At 36.7% G+C, this 20719-nt stretch overlaps 1 protein-coding gene across 2 annotated transcripts in view; it reads right to left on the minus strand.

Annotated features, from left to right (window-relative positions):
* Positions 1-19677, minus strand: part of LOC117421014 (uncharacterized) — a 31032-nt gene extending 11355 nt beyond the window's left edge. Inside the window, exons 1-5 of one of the 2 annotated variants that reach the window (XM_034034855.3) lie at positions 19133-19677; positions 18560-18755; positions 17513-17919; positions 15483-15553; positions 9933-9995 (exon numbers count right to left, since the gene is read on the minus strand). In XM_034034855.3, the coding sequence (XP_033890746.3) occupies positions 9933-9995; positions 15483-15553; positions 17513-17919; positions 18560-18690 (672 nt within the window). In that variant the 5' untranslated portion in view covers positions 18691-18755; positions 19133-19677. The other variant, XM_059032275.1, reaches the window with a different exon arrangement.
* Between the last annotated feature and the right edge of the window lie 1042 nt (positions 19678-20719).

Consider the following 20719-nt stretch of genomic DNA (forward strand, 5'->3'; position numbering starts at 1 on the left):
AAATGAGATTTTATTAAATTATGCCAATCCATTAAAAAAGAGCATCAGAGGTCAGATACATTATTTGGGAGAGTAGTAGCCAAATAATCTTCTGTGAGATAGCTACATGGCCTCTCATATAAGAACCTGATCTACTTTTAGAGATACAACTATAAGAAACAAGTCAAGCAGGCACATAACTGAAGACAGTAGCTATTTTTTAAACTTCAAATACACTCAAAACAAAAATCATACAGTATGAATGCGCTTGCTCAGCTCCAATGTGCAAATCCTCACTGAGATTCCCAGCTGAAGTATAATCAGCACACAGTGGTCTTGTGCTCTTGCAATCTACCTCCTTGATACATGTCAGTTTATATCAAAGTAATTTAGTTCACCATGTTGTAATGATCAAACACACTAATATAAAGCCACTTTTATTAAATTGCTCCAAGAAAAGGCTAATATTATTCACAAAAAAGGCAACTTAAAGTTAAGATATTGATTGACAAAAACAACTGACTACCTTGAATGCATACCATGCTGCTTTTTTTTTAAACCTCCTATGGTACCATAGCATGTGCATTAAATTAAACTACTGAGACCTGTACATAGAGAATGGATATAAAACGTTTTGATCTTTAAAACAACACATGTTGTATTAAATATATATACAGTATATATACAGTATATATATATATATATATATATATATATATATATATATATATATATATATATATATTGTAAACGAACTTCACCCACTTGGGTTCGTTGCCCCTTTAAGAATACGACCCAGGACTCAGAAATGGCGTTTTCAGCGCTGATGACTATATTTTAATAAACACAAAATAAACAATACACACAAAATAAACACCTAGCTCCTCTTGGAGCACTAACTCAACTTCCAGGAACACCCTGACTAACACGGGACAGCTAAGCTATTTCCCCGTCCTCACAAAACAACAGTTTGGTACCGCACTTACTTTTTAGCTTTCTCTCTCTCTCTCTCTCTCTCTCTCTCTCTCTCTCTCTCTCTCTCTCTCTCTCTCTCTCTCTCTCTCTCTCTCTGACTGCTGGGAAGCAGAGCACCTCGTCTGCCTCCTTCTCCTCAGCAGCCTGCCTGCTCTCCTTTTAAACTGCCCGCACCTGGGTCTAATTCCCCAATAACGCCCAGGTTCGGATGATCATTAATAATAAAACAATTAACAAAAGGTGCCTTCTCACGTAGGGAGGTTTTAACCCCCTCCCTGCTGTCTCTCATAACCCGCTATCTCACAATATATATATATATATATATAAATGTATATATATATATATATATATATATATATATATATATATATATATATATATATATATATATATATATATACAGTACTGTGCAAAAGTTTTATGCAGGTGTTAAAAAATGCTGTAAAGTAAGAATGCTTTCAAAAATAGACATGTTAATAGATTATATTTATCAATTAACTAAATGCAAAGTGAGTGAACAGAAGAAAAATCTAAATCAAATCCATATTTGGTGTGACCACCCTTTGCCTTCAAAACAGCATCAATTCTTCTAGGTACACTTGCACAAAGTCAGGGATTTTGTAGGCATATAGTCAGGTGTATGATTAAACAATTATACCAAACAGGTGCTAATGATCATCAATTCAATATGTAGGTTGAAACACAATCATTAACTGAGAAAGAAACAGCTGTGTAGGAGGAATAAAACTGGGTGAGGAACAGCCAGACTCAGCTAACAAGGTGAGGTTGCTGAAGACAGTTTACTGTCAAAAGTCATACACCATGGCAAGACTGAGCACAGCAACAAGACACAAGGTAGTTATACTGCATCAGCAAGGTCTGTCCCAGGCAGAAATTTCAAGGCAGACAGGGGTTTCCAGATGTGCTGTCCAAGCTCTTTTGAAGAAGCACAAAGAAACGGGCAACGTTGAGGACCGTAGACGCAGTGGTCGGCCAAGGAAACTTACTGCAGCAGATGAAAGACACATCATGCTTACTTCCCTTCGCAATCGGAAGATGTCCGGCAGTGCCATCAGCTCAGAATTGGCAGAAAACAGTGGGACCCTGGTAAACCCATCTACTGTCCGGAGAAGTCTGGTCAGAAGTGGCCTCATGGAAGACTTGCGGCCAAAAAGCCATACCTCTGACATGGAAACAAGGCCAAGCGACTCAACTATGCACGAAAACACAGGAACTGGGGTGCAGAAAAATGGCAGCAGGTGCTCTGGACTGATGAGTCAAAATTTGAAATATTTGGCTGTAGCAGAAGGCAGTTTGTTCGCCGAAGGGCTGGAGAGGGCTGAAGCATGGTGGAGGTTCCTTGCAAGTTTGGGGCTGCATTTCTGCAAATGGAGTTGGGGATTTGGTCAGAATTAATGGTCTTCTCAATGCTGAGAAGTACAGGCAGATACTTGTCCATCATGCAATACCATCAGGGAGGCATCTGATTGGCCCCAAATTTATTCTGCAGCATGACAACGACCCCAAACATACAGCGAAAGTCATTAAGAACTATCTTCAGCGTAAAGAAGAACAAGGAGTCCTGGAAGTGATGGTATGGCCCCCACAGAGCCCTGATCTCAACATCATCGAGTCTGTCTGGGATTACATGAAGAGAGAGAAGCAACTGAGGTTGCCTAAATCCACAGAAGAACTGTGGTTAGTTCTCCAAGATGTTTGGGCCAACCTACCTGCCGAGTTCCTTCAAAAACTGTGTGCAAGTGTACCTAGAAGAATTGATGCTGTTATGAAGGCAAAGGGTGGTCAAACCAAATATTGCATTTTGTTAATTGATAAATATAATCTATTAACATGTCTATTTTTGAAAGCATTTTTACTTTACAGCATTTTTTCACACATGCCTAATACTTTTGCACAGTACTGTACGTGCAGGAATCTGCAGTTTGTGTTATTTCCTAATTGCATGCCTCAAAAGTATAGAAAATGGCTATTATTCCCCACAAACTTTGCTTTTGTGACCAGGACAGTGATATTTTGAAATTTACCTATTTTCCAGAACATTCCAGATAGATTCAGTGCTGAGTAAACTTGGAGTAACTTCTAGAACTTTCTAGAACTTTCCAGTAATATAAATAGTAGTATAAATACAGGGGCCTTAAGCCCACCAGTTCAGTTTAGTTCCAGCTGCCTAAGTGGATACATATCTGCATTTTTCTGAGATGGCATCAAGAGGCTGCAAGCATCCGGCAGACGCATTTTGCTATGTCTGCGGCCAATTTATCAAGACAAGAGCGAAAAAGTACTCCGTGGAAGCATCTGCTAAGATGTGTGAGGCCTACAAGGCATATTTCGGCATGACTGTCGGGGATCAAGACAAACCCTGGGCACCTCATTTCACCGGCGAGCACTGCAAAAAAACTCTGGAAGGTAAGATGGACAATTGTTGTTCGGAATTTTATATTATAAAATTTGTTAATTTTTAAAATTGTAAAAGTTTTTAATTTTAAAATGTTTTACAATTTTCAATGTTATTGAAAAAATATATCATATATGAAAAATGTTGCGAGAATCTCTTACACATTAGTCATGGGTGAAATGAATGTATTTTTGTAGGATGGTACAGAGGGGAAAAGAGAGCCATGAAGTTCGCTATCCCAAGAATTTGGCGGGAACCCACTGACCACTCAAGCAACTGCTACTTCTGCATGGTGGACCCTTCCAAGCGGACTGAGTTATCTGTGGGGAGGAACAACGTCAAGTGGGAGCCACTGGTGGACCCCCGGAAGGTGCTGATGCCACCACTGCAAATCAAATTGGGCCTTATGAAACAATTTGTCAGAGCTCTAGAAAAGGAGTCGGCAGCCTTCAAGTACCTTCAAGACTTCTTCCCTAAGCTGTCTGAGGCAAAGGTCAAAGCCGGTGTCTTCATCGGACCACAGATAAAGAAGATCCTGGAGTGCAGTGAATTCCCCAAGAAGCTCACTAGTAAGGAGAAAGCGGCTTGGAACAGCTTTGTCGCAGTGGTTCGGGGCTTCCTGGGCAATCACAAGGCCGAAAACTATGTGGAGCTGGTTGAGACTCTGGTGAAGAACTACGGCACAATGGGCTGTAGGATGTCCCTCAAAGTCCATATCCTTGATGCTCATCTTGATAAATTCAAGGAGAACATGGGAGCTTACTCGGAGGAGCAAGGCGAGCGCTTCCACCAGGATATACTGGACTTTGAACGCCGCTACCAAGGACAGTATAACGAGAACATGATGGGAAACTACATTTGGGGGTTGATTCGTGAAAGTGATTTACAGTATAATCGTAAATCTCGAAAAACTACTCGCTTCTAAATCTTTTGTAGTCATTTTTGTATTACTTTAGTATAAATACATGTTAATTTGGATTCATATGTTGTTTTTTTCTGACTTTATGGGAATGAAAAGACACAAATTCGCCCGTTTTCTCATTGGGAATAGGTAAATTTCAAAATATCACTGTCCTGGTCACAAAAGCAAAGTTTGGGGGGAATAATAGCCATTTTCTATACTTTTGAGGCATAAGCAATTAGGAAATAACACTTACTACCCAGGAACAAAAATTGTGTTACATAGCGTTATTATGGCAAATGATCAAATTCCGTTGACAGTTACACGTTTCATAAATATCATCGTAAATCAGACAGCATTAGTGCAAAGTGCCTGCCCCTTTTATTATTTATGTATGATTTATTTTCATTGTATTATTATAATTGTATTATGTTTGTTTATATGCGGGCGGACGAAAGCCGTCCGCTATTTACTATTGTTTAGTTTGGATCGGCAGGGAGGAGGTTAAATTATGAGCCTTAATTATGTAATTGTTAATGATTGGTTAAGTTGGCTCCAGCCACAAACTATAAAAGCGAGGAGAAATCCTTGGTCTGGGAAGAGAGTTGAGGAAAGAATTAAGAAGAGTAAGAGCGAATGCTACTAGCCAGCAAACAAGGTACTCGTTTGTCAAGAAGTATTGTAATTGTTTGTGTTATTTTGTTTTGGCCAATGTGCCCATTTATTTTGCGTTTTGTTTCAAACTGTTTATTTGTAATTTAATTAAAGACGAGCACAGCCGTGCACTTTTGCCTTGTACCACTTGTGTTTTGGTTTCATTTCCTGGTCTGACATCACCCCTGCAGCCCTCACTGTGACAGCATTTTACACATGTTCATAATAAATGGTACTTAGAAGTTGAAAAGTACAGCTATGGCCAAAAGTTTAGCATCACCCTATAGAATTAACTCATTTCAAGTCTAATGAAACCTGCTGAATAAAGTGACAACAATAGAAGAATGTGAAATTTGTAAAATATTGAACATTATACCTAATTTAGATAACTGTTCTACTATTACGGCTTCCGGAAGACTTTTACAATATCATTTTGTAGTTGCTTTGATTATATGATGTTAAGTAAAAGATTTTAATTATGTTCATATAGGTTTTTTTTTTTTTTTGTCTCAGGCTCTGTATTTGCTTAGAGCCCTTTTTAGAGTAATGGAAGGCAGGGATATTTTATCTGAATAGAAAAATGATAAGAAAGTTATTTTTCGTAAAATATTGAAGATTATTCCTTATTTAGATAACAGAGGCAATTTTGCTTTTCTGCGTGGACGTCTTGGGCATAAATCTGCACTTTCAGCAGACCAGAAATTGAACATCGAGAGTTTTCATAAAAGTAAACAATGATTACGTAAAATCAGGACAAATGTACACAACTAATTGCTAACATGTTCTGAGAAACAGAAGTGGAGAATCTGTGTAAATCTTTATTTATGTTAATAGAGGAAGCACAATGTGATAAATCAACATGAGAAGGTGTCGTATGTTTTCACGTAACTGTCTGTCCCAACATGTTACGTGAAAACAAAAGTCTCTTGTTAGAATAAGAATACCAGTTTCAAAAATAGCACACATAGTTTATAAATTCTATATTGTTTACATTCATGTAGAAAAAGGGTGGTTTTTATTAGTTAAAACTGAGATCTATGAGATAATGTGGATTAGATACCTCTGTCCGTCCGAGCTCTCAGGTGTTACGTCAATTTCTCTTGCAGCTCATATAGCTCTCAACGGAAATTTCCACTGTGACGCGATGTGTACAATCTCTCATTTTCAAGGCGGGCTTTCAAGATGATCTTTAAGGTGTATGCTGAGGAGAAGTGCCGGTAATTTGTGAACGTTTTCAGTCCGTCTGCTAGTTACGTGAGATAGTCCAGTTATGTGAGGAAGAGGAAATGCCTAATAATTCTCGGTAATATATATTCTGCATTCTAATTTTGCTTTAACAATTTACATTTTCATAATCGCAAGTGTTTGAGCTAAGTAATAAGAAATGGAGGTTTTTATTAGATTGTTTATTTATTGACCTGAGGCCCCTATTTTTGTTTCAAAATTATTCGAAAAGTGTCAAGAGGACAGACACTTGGTAATGAATCATGTAACAGTGACAGAATTGTTAAGATCCATCCAAGTTACGTGAAACTAGGTTTTTAGATCTTTCTTTTTAATAATAATAATTTGTGTGGTATTTGTGAAAAATAAATTCAAAATGTGACATTTGTGTCTGTTACTATTTCCATTCTGGTGAATGAAATGTAGTTAAACTAAGTAAATGAACTGAGAACTGCATAAACACAGCTACAAGTGTGTCTTTTTTAGTCTGAAACAAGTTGTTATTCTTAGGGACGTGTTTGATACCCAGTGTCATCAATATTAACATACATTGATGACACCATCGATTTTGGTGCGGTGCGATTTCGCGGAATACACTCTGGGTTGCAGAATTATTGATTTTCCACGGCAGCAAGCCTAACTAGCATTCATAAGAACAAATTCAAGTTTTTTAAACATTCCACAAGGTGGCGCAGTGAGATTTTTGAATACCTCTGCTTCGTTTATCTTGCTCAACCAGCTCGGAAAAGCAAAACCACTCGTTTTAGACACTGACATGCTGTGGCTATTAAAATTATTATTATTATTATTATTATTTGTTTATTTAGCAGACGCCTTTATCCAAGGCCTCAGCTAACATGGATACATTTGTTAAGAGCAAACATATGCCTGGAGGCAAAAGCCACTTAGGAAATAAAACAGCCGCTGATCGTGCTGGGGAATACCTGAAACTGTTGTATGAGGAAGGCGGTTAACTGTTTTGCAGACCATGCATGTTGTTTCTGTAGAAACTATCAGAGCCCTGTTTCCTCTACTTCAATGGGAAAGCAGGACTTTAAATACCTGACCACAGTCCTGAGAAATTGGAGAACATTTTTATGTATTTATTTATTTTTATTTCAGGTCAATTTTATAGTTTCTAGCTGCAGTTGCTCACTTTCAAAGTATTGTTTTCCTCATAGCAGTAAAGGTTTAAAACTGAAAAACGCCAGTTTTTATTTGATAATTTATTTCACTTTTCTACCTGCTGACAGTGGCCTCACAATTTTGTTTTTGGAATTAATAAAAGTTATTAAAGTTTCAATAAATGTTTTTGTGTATTCATTTGCTATTCTGTAATAAACTTTGAAAACAGCCGGATAAAAAAAAAGAAATTAACAAAGAACCAGGTTGATTTTAACTTTTAAAAGGCTACCGCAGAATTCAAGAATTTCTATTGCAGAAACCATGGACCCTTGCCGCAGAATTTGGAAACATTTCCCGCGCTTTTCACGGGGGACTACTAACCAACCCCTAAACAAAACGATTGAGTATTTTTTTTTCCCAAATACGATATTAAATTCAAAACAGTACAGCGTAATACGAGAATCCAAGGCGACTTTAAAAGAAAAAAAAAAACATCTCTACTTCAGTGCATAAACTTTTTTCTACATTTATTTTAAAATGTTTAAATTACAACATGATTGATCATTACATGTTTTGATTTTGTGTGTTTGGATCTATAAACCTGTTTGCCCACCCTAGTGTTGCAAATCAGTATTCGATTTCAGCTTTTTAAAGTAGGATACCTGTTAATCCAAATATTTATAAAAAATAATATCTTTTTGGAGAAGCTCATAGATATACAAGCAGCCAAAACATTCAGTAACTACAAACCAGTTTCATCCTGATTGAGGCTCACCAGCGCAGTGTAACCTTCTGTCTTCATTTCAATTGACAGCTCCAGTTATTGCTAAGTACAGGGATACCCAAAAATGTTATTTGGGTATCTGCAGTCTTATTGCATACCCAGTTAACATTTTTTGGGTATCCCTGTCTTTGACAATGACTGGAACTGCTAGTTGAAATGAAGTGAAAAATTACTACACTGTTTTGACTGCTTCTTTATCTTATTATTAAGTTATTTAGCAGTTATTTGTTTATCTATGAGATTCTCCAAAAAGAAAAGTGTCACAATGTTATTAAATTTGTTATTGATTTTGTACTTCATCTTTTATGCCTTTAAGGTCAACTGAACAGTATAACTAACAAAAAAAAACTATTTCCTTATTAGTATGTATTCAAGACTTATTGTCTGTCATTTACTATATATTAAAGACTTGTCTGTTGTTTCAGCCGATCTGATTCAAATCAGTCGATTAAATGGCACGTTATCAATCAAAATCATCCCATATTAATGGGCCAGTAGGTACCTACTAGCCTACTAACCCCTAAATCTACCCCTACCCCTAAACCTAATGTCTACAACTAACCTAATCTATACCCCTAAACCTAATCTCAACAACTAAACCTAACTGTGTTACTATTAAAGTCATTTTTACTATTATTTCAACACCGCTTTTTAGCTCCCTCTAGCGGCTACTACATCCAACGTCCATTAAAGCGTTTCATCCCAACCTACTGTACCTCTTGGGAGGCTACTAGGTACCTACTGGCCCATTGCTATGGGATGATTTTCCTTGAAAACCTCCCATTCAATCAACTGATTCCAATCAGATCGGGTGGTTGTTTATTAATTTGTTGTAAGACTGACTGGAAAGAATTTATATTTTGAAATTAAACAGTTGTTTCAATAATTAAAGGCTCCCTGTCCGTCCTGTTATGGAACAATAAAATTACATCATCACTTTCACTTTAATTTATTTTTTAATCTCTATTTTATCAATGTTGTATTAAATGGAAATCACATATTTATGTGCCTGCAAGTAGTCAAGTAAGTTTCAAGTGTAGGACATAGACTAAATTGAAGGATTAAAGTTTTGATCAACAGTGAACTTACTGCGAATTCATACCAGGCAAGGCCTAATTTATGTGGTAAATCAAATAGTTAATCATTAGCTTTATGTGTATTTAATATCCATGTTCTAGCATCTTGTAACACAATTATCACTTTTAAACAAAAATTAGATGAGAAATAAAAAGTGTAGTACACATGTATATGAATGCATTTGAACCTGTCCGTTCTGTTACGCGAGTATGAGGTTGTGTTATGAAAGAACCAATATGTAGGACGGCTGCTTTAAAGTTATCTTTTTAGTTGCACAGTTTGAAACAGTGCATGTCAGAGTAAAAGAAAAACACAGTTTCAAATGATTAACACTACCTTGGTTTTCTAGCTACAATGTCCCCACAAAGGGGCTCTAGAGCAAATACAAAGCCCTCAATCCTAACATTGTAGGTAATGCAAAACGTTTGGCCATCGCTGTAGTCTGCCAATTGAATTTTCCTTGTTACTTATTCGAATCATCTGATCTGCTTAGCTGGTGTTCTAAAAAATGTATATATTCGTGTATATGTACCCAAGTAAATTGTACTTCAGGTTGTTAGTTACGGTCTCACTGAAGTTCATGTATAGATTCATAGCACTACAATTGCAAAGCAATTCAGTTTTTTTTGTCATGGTATTTTGAATGGACTATTTCACCGATTCTCTACTTATCCTTTCATAAACAATATTTTCATGTTGTAAACGTTACCCAAAACCAAGACGCTTGGCTGAGTTGTGTTTGAAGCGATTTTGCTTTTGCCTTGTTCCTTGTAGTGCATTCTGAAAGCTTCTCTCACCTGTTCACATAACAGCTGGACAGTGAGGAGGTCCCCGCTAAGAACGGCCAGATGCAGAGGAGTCTGTGGAAAGTAAGAATGTTTCAGTTCTCAATGATGGAATCGCACAATTACTTATGTATCTATTGTGCATATAACAAAATGACCTACATGGAAATCCGTCAAACTGAATTCAGCTATAACTTTATTAGGTCAAAATAAATTACATGTAAGTGCATGAATGTAAAGACTGATAGACACCACCTTTTTCTTAATGACTTGTGCTAAAGATTGTTCTACCATGTTTCTTCACAAAGAGGTTCTCTAGATTTACTATCTATAAAAATGTAAACGTAACATACGTTTGTATGTACGCAAAGTAAGAAGGATAAGCACATCCTTACATCTAGAATTACTAGGTTACACCACAAATGGTGAAAGGGTTCTCTATGTAGATATTACAATGTGGCATACGTACAAACCACAGGCTCAACTATATCCCTATCGCTGGGGATATGCATTCCCTGTGGAGATTATAAGATTTCTGTGCTGCACACTGCGATCAGCACATGTTGATAATCCTCTCTATACTGTAGGTGTTGTTTGGAAATAATATGGACAGCAGGGAGAACTTTCTTCCCCCGAACTGCCTTTTGTTTTTCCATCTGCTTCTAACTACATTGATACTAATGGAAAAACGTTTCAAGCAGATTTTACGAAATATGCAAAAAGTGGGTTCAGTTTCAAAGTGTTATACTCTAAATAAAAGGCCTTCAATTATATAATGCAGCTGATATGTTTTTTTTTTGTTTGTTTTTTATAGCACCTATTTTTATCTTTTTGAGTAATTTACACTGTGCCTTTGAAATAACTGTCCGCAGTTTTATGGCTCATCTAAACATGAACTGCAAACGGCCACATTTGATGTACTGTAGAGGAAGAACTTAAACTGCAGATCTATAACTATGATCGTCACAACTTAAGTTACATGACACTTACTTGGTCATTAGCCATCTTGAAAAATTGCTAAATTTAAGTTTTTAAATAATGTTTTGTTATTGAAAGTGTGATACACAAGTTGAGCTGTTATAGGCTTCTTAAATATAAAACAACAGCAATCTGTATATTACCATTTACTGTATGATACATCCCCTGACTCTGACACTCACATTGTAATAGTTAACTCATCCAAAGCAAGTTTTATCACAACTGGATAAGCGATTCTATAGATGTATGTAAAACTCACTGGGATTTCCAGAGTGCGGATGCAAACTCATGAGTTAAAGCTTTTTAAATAGGACCATTTGTTTCTAAATCTATGTCAAAGTCTGTGTAAGATGTTGTATACGATTTATTCAAACAGGAACTCTCATTGTGATAGAAAAAAAATTAATAAATGGTCACTAAGCATATGCAAACAAAGCCATGCAAATCACTACTGAACTGTCTAGAGGAATATATGGTCACAAAGAAGTCCTTGAGGCGGCCAGTAATCGGAGTCAGCTGACGCAGGCAAAACTACTGCCAACACTGCTGTAAGAAGAGACCAAGGACAAAAATACAACTTGTTCTTTATTTAGCATAGATACTGTTCCCTTGTCATTTCCGACTCTCAGCTGAGCCAACTAGACAGACTTGTAACTGTTCATTCATTTAAAGTGCTGGTTGTTAGATAGAGGATAATTTTACTAGTTTATAAAAAGTAGACAGAAATATTATTTATAGTAAAAGTTCAATTGTAGATAAAAAGGGATAGAAATTAGGATTGCAAACATGCTGTATAAATCGACATTTTCCTTTTGAATTATTTAAAATATAATGGGCAAGATTCTCAGAAAACAGTGAATTGGATTTTTTGTAAGAAATGGATATTGACAGAACGAATATCTAAACTTTTCAGGTAAACAACGGATCCCGTTAATAATTATGAGATTTACTTGAGTGATTCTAGTATTGCTATTTGCATACTTAAATGGAGGGAGTGTCTACTTATCCTTTTTCCTGATGAATTCTCATACTTAAATGCCTGACATGTCTTTGCTTGTCCAAGTTCAAAGCTGTAAGCGGAAAATGTCAGAGCTTGACATGGGTACCAGTGTACAAAAGACGACTCAGCTTATCAATAACAAAAACACATAGGCCTATGGATTCAGGCAGCACTAATTACATACTTTGGTTAATCGCTATGTGAAAATGTATAAAAATATTACAGGGGATATAACATTTTTAATTTTTACAAAATACAGGCTATAATATATACTTTGTGTTTGGATTTGCAATTTTTAAATACAAAAAAAAAAAGTAAATTAAAAACGGATTACAGTAATTACTGTAATTATGACAAATAATCTCTGGTTATTAGTGCCAATGATAATATTAGTTCCTTCTTCATAAAGATCAGCATCTGCACCCAAATATGAATTGCCAATGTAGTGATGGCTTTCTGCATGAGGTATTAATTATGTTATGAATACATTATGTGTGTGTTTTTCTTTTATAGTTAGGTTGTTTTTAATCATTATGTTTAAATTGTGTGTGCATGTGTTTTGTTTCTTGTTTTAATATGCTGTATTGTGTAAGTTTCGAGTTCTTTCATTTCCAGTCGGCAAAACCAGCTACATGCAGTTTGACATAGCCTAACACGACTGGAAGTCAAAGATAAATGTCGGAGCTAAACGCCAAAAGGCAGGATATTAGCAGAGATAGTGTGAGATGGGGGAGGGGGACTGAAAGACAAGATGGATGCACCCTGCTAGGTACAATGTGGTATTCAACCCCCCCTTCTCCCCCGCAGCGGGAATGTGCAATGATAGAGTGGAAACCCCTATCATTGGACAGAAGTAAGACAAATGGGAGTGGAGTCAACAAGTGTTTACAAAGGTATAAATGCCAAACATTGTAAAGTTTTGTCAGTCTTTTCATCTCTTTCGAATTGACTCCATGGATATCCGTGCTTTCTACTACAAACATATGCACTGAGCTGTACTGAGGCCTTGTCTAAAGTCAGTTTAAATCTCATGCTTATATGATTGTATTGGAGGTATACCTTTCTTGTACATAAAGTGTTTTTGAATCAAAAACCATTTGTCAGCTTAATTTCTTCACTACACCAATGTCCCCCAACGCGTTTGAAATATTGCAAAACAGTGGATTTTAAAGTGAAGCAACTCACTTCCTAATACCTTGTAGCCTCTTAAAAAACAAAAAAAACCTGGCATAAAAGGATAATGCTGTCAATCCCATTGAAATCCAAAATATACACCTTTCTAGACAAACTGGGATGTAAGTACATCTGGCAAATCTATAAACAACGTGGCTTCTTAGACACATTTATACAGAACAGGCATTTGTTTTTTTTAAATATGCCTTTTCCTTGCGTTATTTAACCAAAGATTTTTTAAGTAGGCTGTAAACTATAACATTGGACTTCCGAGAACAGCTGGATAATTATGCCAATAAGCCCTTCATCTGATGCATTTGGTCTACTCATTGGGCAGTTCAAAATGTTAATAAAATAACACAGTGTAACAATTTTTTTTTTTTTTTGGTTCCTGGGTAGTAAGTGTTATTTCCTAATTGCTTATGCCTCAAAAGTATAGAAAATGGCTATTATTCCCCACAAACTTTGCTTTTGTGACCAGGACAGTGATATTTTGGAATTTACCTATTTTCCAGAACATTCCAGATAGATTCAGTGCTGGGTGAAATAAATGTATTTTTGTAGGATGGTACAGAGGTGAAAAGAGAGCCATGAAGTTCGCTATCCCAAGAATTTGGTGGGAACCCACTGACCACTCAAGCAACTGCTACTTCTGCATGGTGGACCCTTCCAAACGTCGGACTGGCAAGAATGCACTTGCTGTCACGTATCCGGACCTTCCTTCATCCATCGCCCCGGTACCACACTGCCATGAGCTCCCCGTACCCACTCCTCCGGAGAGAGAAGCAGTGGAACTTGTTGGATGAAAGTGTGCAAGTCGCAGATCAGAGGAAGCGTCACCAACCTTTTTCCAGCTTCTTCACCCGTCAAGATGGGCTCTGCTTCTGCCACAATGTGACCAGTCTGTTCGAGGCAATCGGAATCGCCTGTAACCAGAATGAGTGGCGCCTCTTCATTGACAGCTCATCCAGGAGCCTCAAAGCCGTGCTGCTCCATAATGGTAACAAGTACCCATCTCTTCCCCTGGCTCACTCGGTGCACCTCAAAGAGGATTACAACAGCGTCAAAACCTTGCTGAACGCCTTGAAGTATGATGAGTACGGCTGGGAGGTCATAGGAGACTTCAAAATGGTGGCATTCCTGATGGGTCTCCTAGGCGGTTTTACCAAATTTCCCTGCTATCTTTGCCTTTGGGACAGCAGGGACACCAAGGCGCACTACCACAGGCGGGACTGGCCACAGCGGACCGAGTTCTCTGTGGGGAGGAACAACGTCAAGTGGGAGCCACTGGTGGACCCCCAGAAGGTGCTGATGCCACCACTGCACATCAAATTGGGCCTTATGAAACAATTTGTCAGAGCTCTAGATAAGGAGTCGGCAGCCTTCAAGTACCTTCAAGACTTCTTCCCTAAGCTGTCTGAGGCAAAGGTCAAAGCCGGTGTCTTCGTTGGACCACAGATAAAGAAGATCCTGGACTGCAATGAATTCCCCAAGAAGCTCACTAGTAAGGAGAAAGCGGCTTGGAACAGCTTTGTCGCAGTGGTTCGGGGCTTCCTGGGCAATCACAAGGCCGAAAACTATGTGGAGCTGGTTGAGACTCTGGTGAAGAACTATGGCACAATGGGCTGTAGGACGTCCCTCAAAGTCCATATCCTTGATGCTCATCTTGATAAATTCAAGGAGAACATGGGAGCGTACTCGGAGGAGCAAGGCGAGCGCTTCCACCAGGATATACTGGACTTTGAACGCCGCTACCAAGGACAGTATAACGAGAACATGATGGAAGACTACATTTGGGGGCTGATTCGTGAAAGTGATTTACAGTATAATCGTAAATCTCGAAAAACTACTCACTTCTAAATCTTTTGTAGTCATTTTTGTATTACTTTAGTATAAATACATGTTAATTTGGATTCACATGTTGTTTTTTTTCTGACTTTATGTGAACGAAAAGACACAAATTTGCCTGTTTTCTCATTGGAAATAGGTAAATTTCAAAATATCACTGTCTGGTCACAAAAGCAAAGTTTGTGGGGAATAATAGCCATTTTCTATACTTTTGAGGCATAAGCAATTAGGAAATAACATTACTACCCAGGAACAAAAATTGTGTTACATAGTGTAATTAAAATTGTTTAGTGATAAACTAAGTATTCTTTTTATCTCATGAATATCTCTATAAAAACCTCCTGAGAATACCAAATCAGGAGTAAATGAACCAATTTGAAATATTACAACTGCTGTTGGCATAAAGACCTTCTGAGAATTATGCCCAGTATATAGTAGACCCTGATAAGCATATATCTGAATTTTACCATAGAGGGCAATGCAATCATAATATTTAGCTGACCCTGATATTAACGTGATTTATCTGAGGAAACACAATGCTGTCTCTTGAAAAACGAGCTTACCTGACCAGCGCTGTCTGCCAGTTGTGGGTTGAAACCTGAGTAGACCAGCAGACGAGTTAATTCAAAGTGCCCTGTTTGGGTAAAACAGGAAAACAAAAAATATATATGGTATACAAACTCTAATATACAAACATATTTTATGTTTTTTTAAAAAATAAATTCATGCTGTTTTAAATTTAAAATGATAACTTTATTTTAACCTAGCTGTACTTTGACTGTGATTTCAGATAATGTGCACATCATTAATACCTATTTTCTGCTATGACCTGGGTAGGCATATGTATTACAAATATTTATTAAATTAGGGCTTGTTTTCCTTAGTTAAGCCACAAATAAGTACATTGATGCAAAGCTTAATTTAATTCGTTATTGATTTATATGGAAGAGATATTTAACATATGTTATCAAGCATTGATGTTCAGACCCCAAATCTAATAGTTTAGTGGCCCAATGCCAGTTGGTACTGTATGTCCTGTTGGGTACAAATTTAACCATGGTGTCTAGGGTTTGCTGCAAAGTATTTTGTATTAGGATATTGCAACTGTACATACTGGCCCACACTGAGCACGTGGAGCAAGGAGAATCCTGTATTTGTACACACACTCAAACTTTGACCTTGGAACACTTGCAGAACAAATTCCCCATAAACAGTTTGTATAGACAGAGGAACATTAATGGACGCATTATTTTCCAAACAAAAAATATATATATTTCTGTTGAAATTTCTCACATTTTCCAAAAGCGGGTATGTTTAATGTTGCACCTAATATTGAGTTCTCATGTTCACACTGTTAAACAACGTGGCATAGACTCCACAAGGCGCTGGAAGTGGATATTTTAGACGTTCTACAATTAGCTATAGCCTATATGTTGCACGTGCCTCTGTTCTGACCTGAAGACATACATCTATTAATTTCTTAGATACCTTTTCTGCTTTGCACGATGTAAGCTTCCCTGCACCCGAACTGTGTTCAAATGTACAAGGTCAATCTGTAAATGGATTTATAAATGAGCTTCACAGAAACAAAACCTACTATGCACCCATTTTTACAATATGTTTGAATATTACACCCAAGCACCAGTCAATCTCTGATAATCATCAGATCTCTACTGAAGGATAATGGGTTACAAGTCAGGTGTCAGATGTATACTGTAGTACATTCGCAACAAAGACTGGAGTAACACCCTAATGGAAAATGATATTATAATCTAAATGCACAGATATTTCCTGCAAACAGAATCCCTATTGATTTGTTATTTAAAGTTATGTCCAAATGTCCTCTCTTTTAAAATGCAGTGGCCCCAGGCTTCAGCTATGTCCCCAACACTTTCTTCTGTCTCTTGCAGACATTTTAAATGTACACATTCCTGGAATGTTAAGATATTTCTACTTATTCAATTACTGTTGGCTGCAAAGATGCATTTGATGAAAATCGAAATAATAATAAAATAAACAGTTAATGTAGTTGTTGTCAGGCTTTATACATGATGTGTTAATTTAATGAAAACAATACATTCTACATGTTCTTTCTGTTTAATGCATGAACTAAGTTTTTCCTAAAAAGCTTTATCCAAGTTACAAGTTGGGCCCTTAGGCTGAATCTTGTAGTCTATTAATAAAGATAAATTGGGTTGAAATATTTTTTTCATAGTCCTCTTTTTATTAGTTTAGCCTAACAACACACACGAAAAGTGAAGTTTATTGTTAATAACTTTGCTTCTCTTCTGTGTTATTTTCAAATATTATAGTGCTGTGTACTATACAGTACACTATAAATGCCTGTACTAAAAGCTTGAGGCGTATTCTAGGACAAATACCAGTAAATACCAGTATACATTCTTTTGACTGTATCATGGTAGATATTAACTGCATAATGCTAAATACTATTGTAAGCACTAGAGTTTCCTCAAGACAGATCATTTCACTGCAGTACAGGAGCAATGCTAAAGTTTAACTGTAATTGTGTGATAACCATTTAAGCCACTAACACTAATGCTGGAATTACAAAACACAGTAGCTTTTTGTTTACCTTTAAATGCTGCCCAGTGCAAAGCATTATCTCCTTCACTGTCACAAACGTTTGGCTTGGCTCCTTTTCCCATTAGGTAACAGCAAAGTGATGTGTGTCCATATTGCGCAGCCAGAATCAAAGGAGTGCATCCTCTCTGGTCTGCTACATCTAGTGAAACCCCCGCCTCAAACAACAAGTCAATGACAGCAATGTGCCCATTCACTGCTGCCCAGTGGATGGGTCTCTGTGACAGTTCATCTTCACTGTGGAGATTCACAGCTCCCCTGCAGTCTATAAAATAGTGGATAAGTTCTGCAGATCCTGTCAGAGCTGCCCAGTGCACAGGGGTGTGCCCTCTGACATCAAGCCTACCCAAGACTCCAACGCCTCCTGACTCAATTATTCTTTTAGCTTCTTTTACATTTCTAAGTAAAAAAGAAAATTAAAATATATATTATACTGTAATGAGATAAAAAAATAAAACCTCCAACCCATTCATGTGCTGTATATTACTGATACTATTTGAGATTGCATTCTGTCAGCTCAGAAAAGCAGCTGTTGTCTTTACAGTGCTTTCTCAGCTCAGAAAAGCAGCTGTTGTCTTTACAGTGCTTTCTCTTTCCACATCAAAGCGGAAGACCAAGTTAAAACTTGCAGAAACCACATAGACATGGGACTTAAGTTGCTGTGTTTATATTTTAAAGTACAGTATGCATACCAATAGACTGTGTGGAAAATTAAGGAATGTGTCAAGGAAGTTTAACATATATTTGGACACTAAATGTAAATGTAAACAAAAAATAAACGTATTTATATACAATACCTACTTAAACTGTGCATATCATTATATACACACTCTTACATTATTCTTATTACACGTTCTCACTTTATACAGTAATATTACTTAACATTTAAAAGCTGCATAAAGAAAGATAGCATTTTATATGTGTGGTATTGTAATTACAGGATTTAAAATATGCTTACAAAGGGTCAACAGCAAGTACATATATACTGAGGTAAAGTCAAATTGTAAGAATAAGCCTACAACAGCATGAAGTTACTTACCCCGATTTAGCAGCCTGGAATATATCCAATTTATTGTTATTAGTTAGAGGTTTGTAAATGTGTCCTTTCCCATTAGAATGATCGTGCTGTCCTGGTGGAATAAACGAAGGGGGACGAGGCGCTGGAACCATTTCTCACAAGCTTCTTCGAAGACTAGTGCTCAAGACTTCATGAACAGCATCATTTACTCTTAATACTACGAAATAATAATAATAATAAACGCAATTAAAAAGCAAGCGAAACAAATAATAGTGCCCTGTATATAAAACATACAATGATCGTAACACAGGTGTTTCTACTTAAATAGCCTACAGTAATCATTCACATTTTAGTTTGGCAGCAATGCAGTTGAAATACTTTATTAAGTCACAAACGCCACAACATAATAAGTTAAACTTAACGGTATTATCCGCCCAAAATATAGAACTGTACGGTAAAGTGTCAATAATAACATGACTAACATCAGCTAAATATTTATGAAGCTACAACGCTTTTGCCCACAGTCATTGGAGTTAAAATGAATATAATACAGCAGGCTAAACCTATACTGACTGCATACACACACACACATACCTCTGACTTGCACAGTGTACTTTCGTACTGTCCTCTGTGTCGGGTGACACCTTCTGTTGAAACATAACTCTTCACATATCAGACCATCAATCACAGAACTGCCGGGAGAGGATGTTACACTTGATCCGCCTCCAACACAAGCCGACGAGCAGATGCGGGTGCCGCCGAAGGTACACGTAGGTGGGGGATGGTGGGGTGTTTCAAATAACATTAGTACTCCACGTAGCGTCCGTACGAATAATAAAGTGCATTAAAAAGGTAGACAATTGAAACGCTACCACCGTTCCTTACAACAACATTTTCTGTCATCCTGTTAATTATTTTTTGATTAAGGTCACATGAGGTAATACGAAATGTTCAAGTGTAATGCTAAAAATAATAAATAAATGACAATATTGACAAAACACTATATGAGCCTGTAATTATGAAAATTATACAATTTGTGTAAGCATGACTTAATACGCTACCCCTGTACTATAGATTCATTGGAGAGGTCACAACCACTGCAGAGGTGCTCCTTCTATTCATGTGATCTCTCTATTAAAGATGGGACTTTCCTAGAATTCGGTACAGTAGTTTTATGAGATGTAGTCATTGTAAAAAAAAAGGCACAGCTGCACGATTGTTTAGTCATGATGCCGTCAAGGTCTAAAAACGACTTCATGGTATGATTTTCAAGTTCGAATCTTTTGTCCCGTACAACATTCATAGTGAAGGCTACATAACACTGCATGACTGTGCATTAACCTTCAGAATCACTATAAAAACATGCATGTACGTATTCCTAACACAAGGACATAATATTTTGTACAAACCAATACTATTATTGAGAATTAAGAATTTCAAACTGCAGTTCTGAGATTCATAGACATTAACACTTTTGCTTATCGAACTATACTAAATATCATTATTGCATCATTATAGTTACACATTTTATGACACATCCGTTAAAATTTCGGTTTTAAAAGTGATTATGAATGATTATTCACATAGTTATACAGTGTTATGTAGCCTTTACTACGAATGCTAGATAGTTTTGCAAATTTAAAGAATAAAAATGATTGTGTTCGTTGATGACTGCCTGTCTGTATGTCTATGTTTTACAAACAAACTCTGTGCTGGGTTATTTGTAAAACCAATTATATTATATTCATTCACAATTACCTGAATTTCTTTACGGAATAGTTGTGTCAGGAAATTGAGGCAGTCTCCATAGACTGGTTCCCTTTTATGCAGGTTGGACTAAATTCGATTTAGCATGGTGCAGTTAAAATACATTTGCCTTATATAATGTAGACATATGACATGAAGGGTCTGTAATTTTAACAGGACAGGATTGAAGCTGAAAATAAGCAGCTTGATGATATCTGGTATACATCTGAACAGTGGATTATGTAAGGAAAGGCGACCTAAATTAAACTAGTGTAGAGCTACTAAAATAAACGATAAAAAAAGTTCAATGGCATAGTTTTGACATTCTCATTTCTACATTTAGCATTATTGAGTGTTTAATAGTTATGAAAATAATTAAATAAAATTAGGCAAGTATTTATTTTAAATGAACACAATCAGCTCTTGGAAATGGTA

This window comes from Acipenser ruthenus, chromosome 1 (assembly GCF_902713425.1).
Source record: "Acipenser ruthenus chromosome 1, fAciRut3.2 maternal haplotype, whole genome shotgun sequence".
Taxonomy (NCBI): Eukaryota; Metazoa; Chordata; class Actinopteri; order Acipenseriformes; family Acipenseridae; genus Acipenser; species Acipenser ruthenus.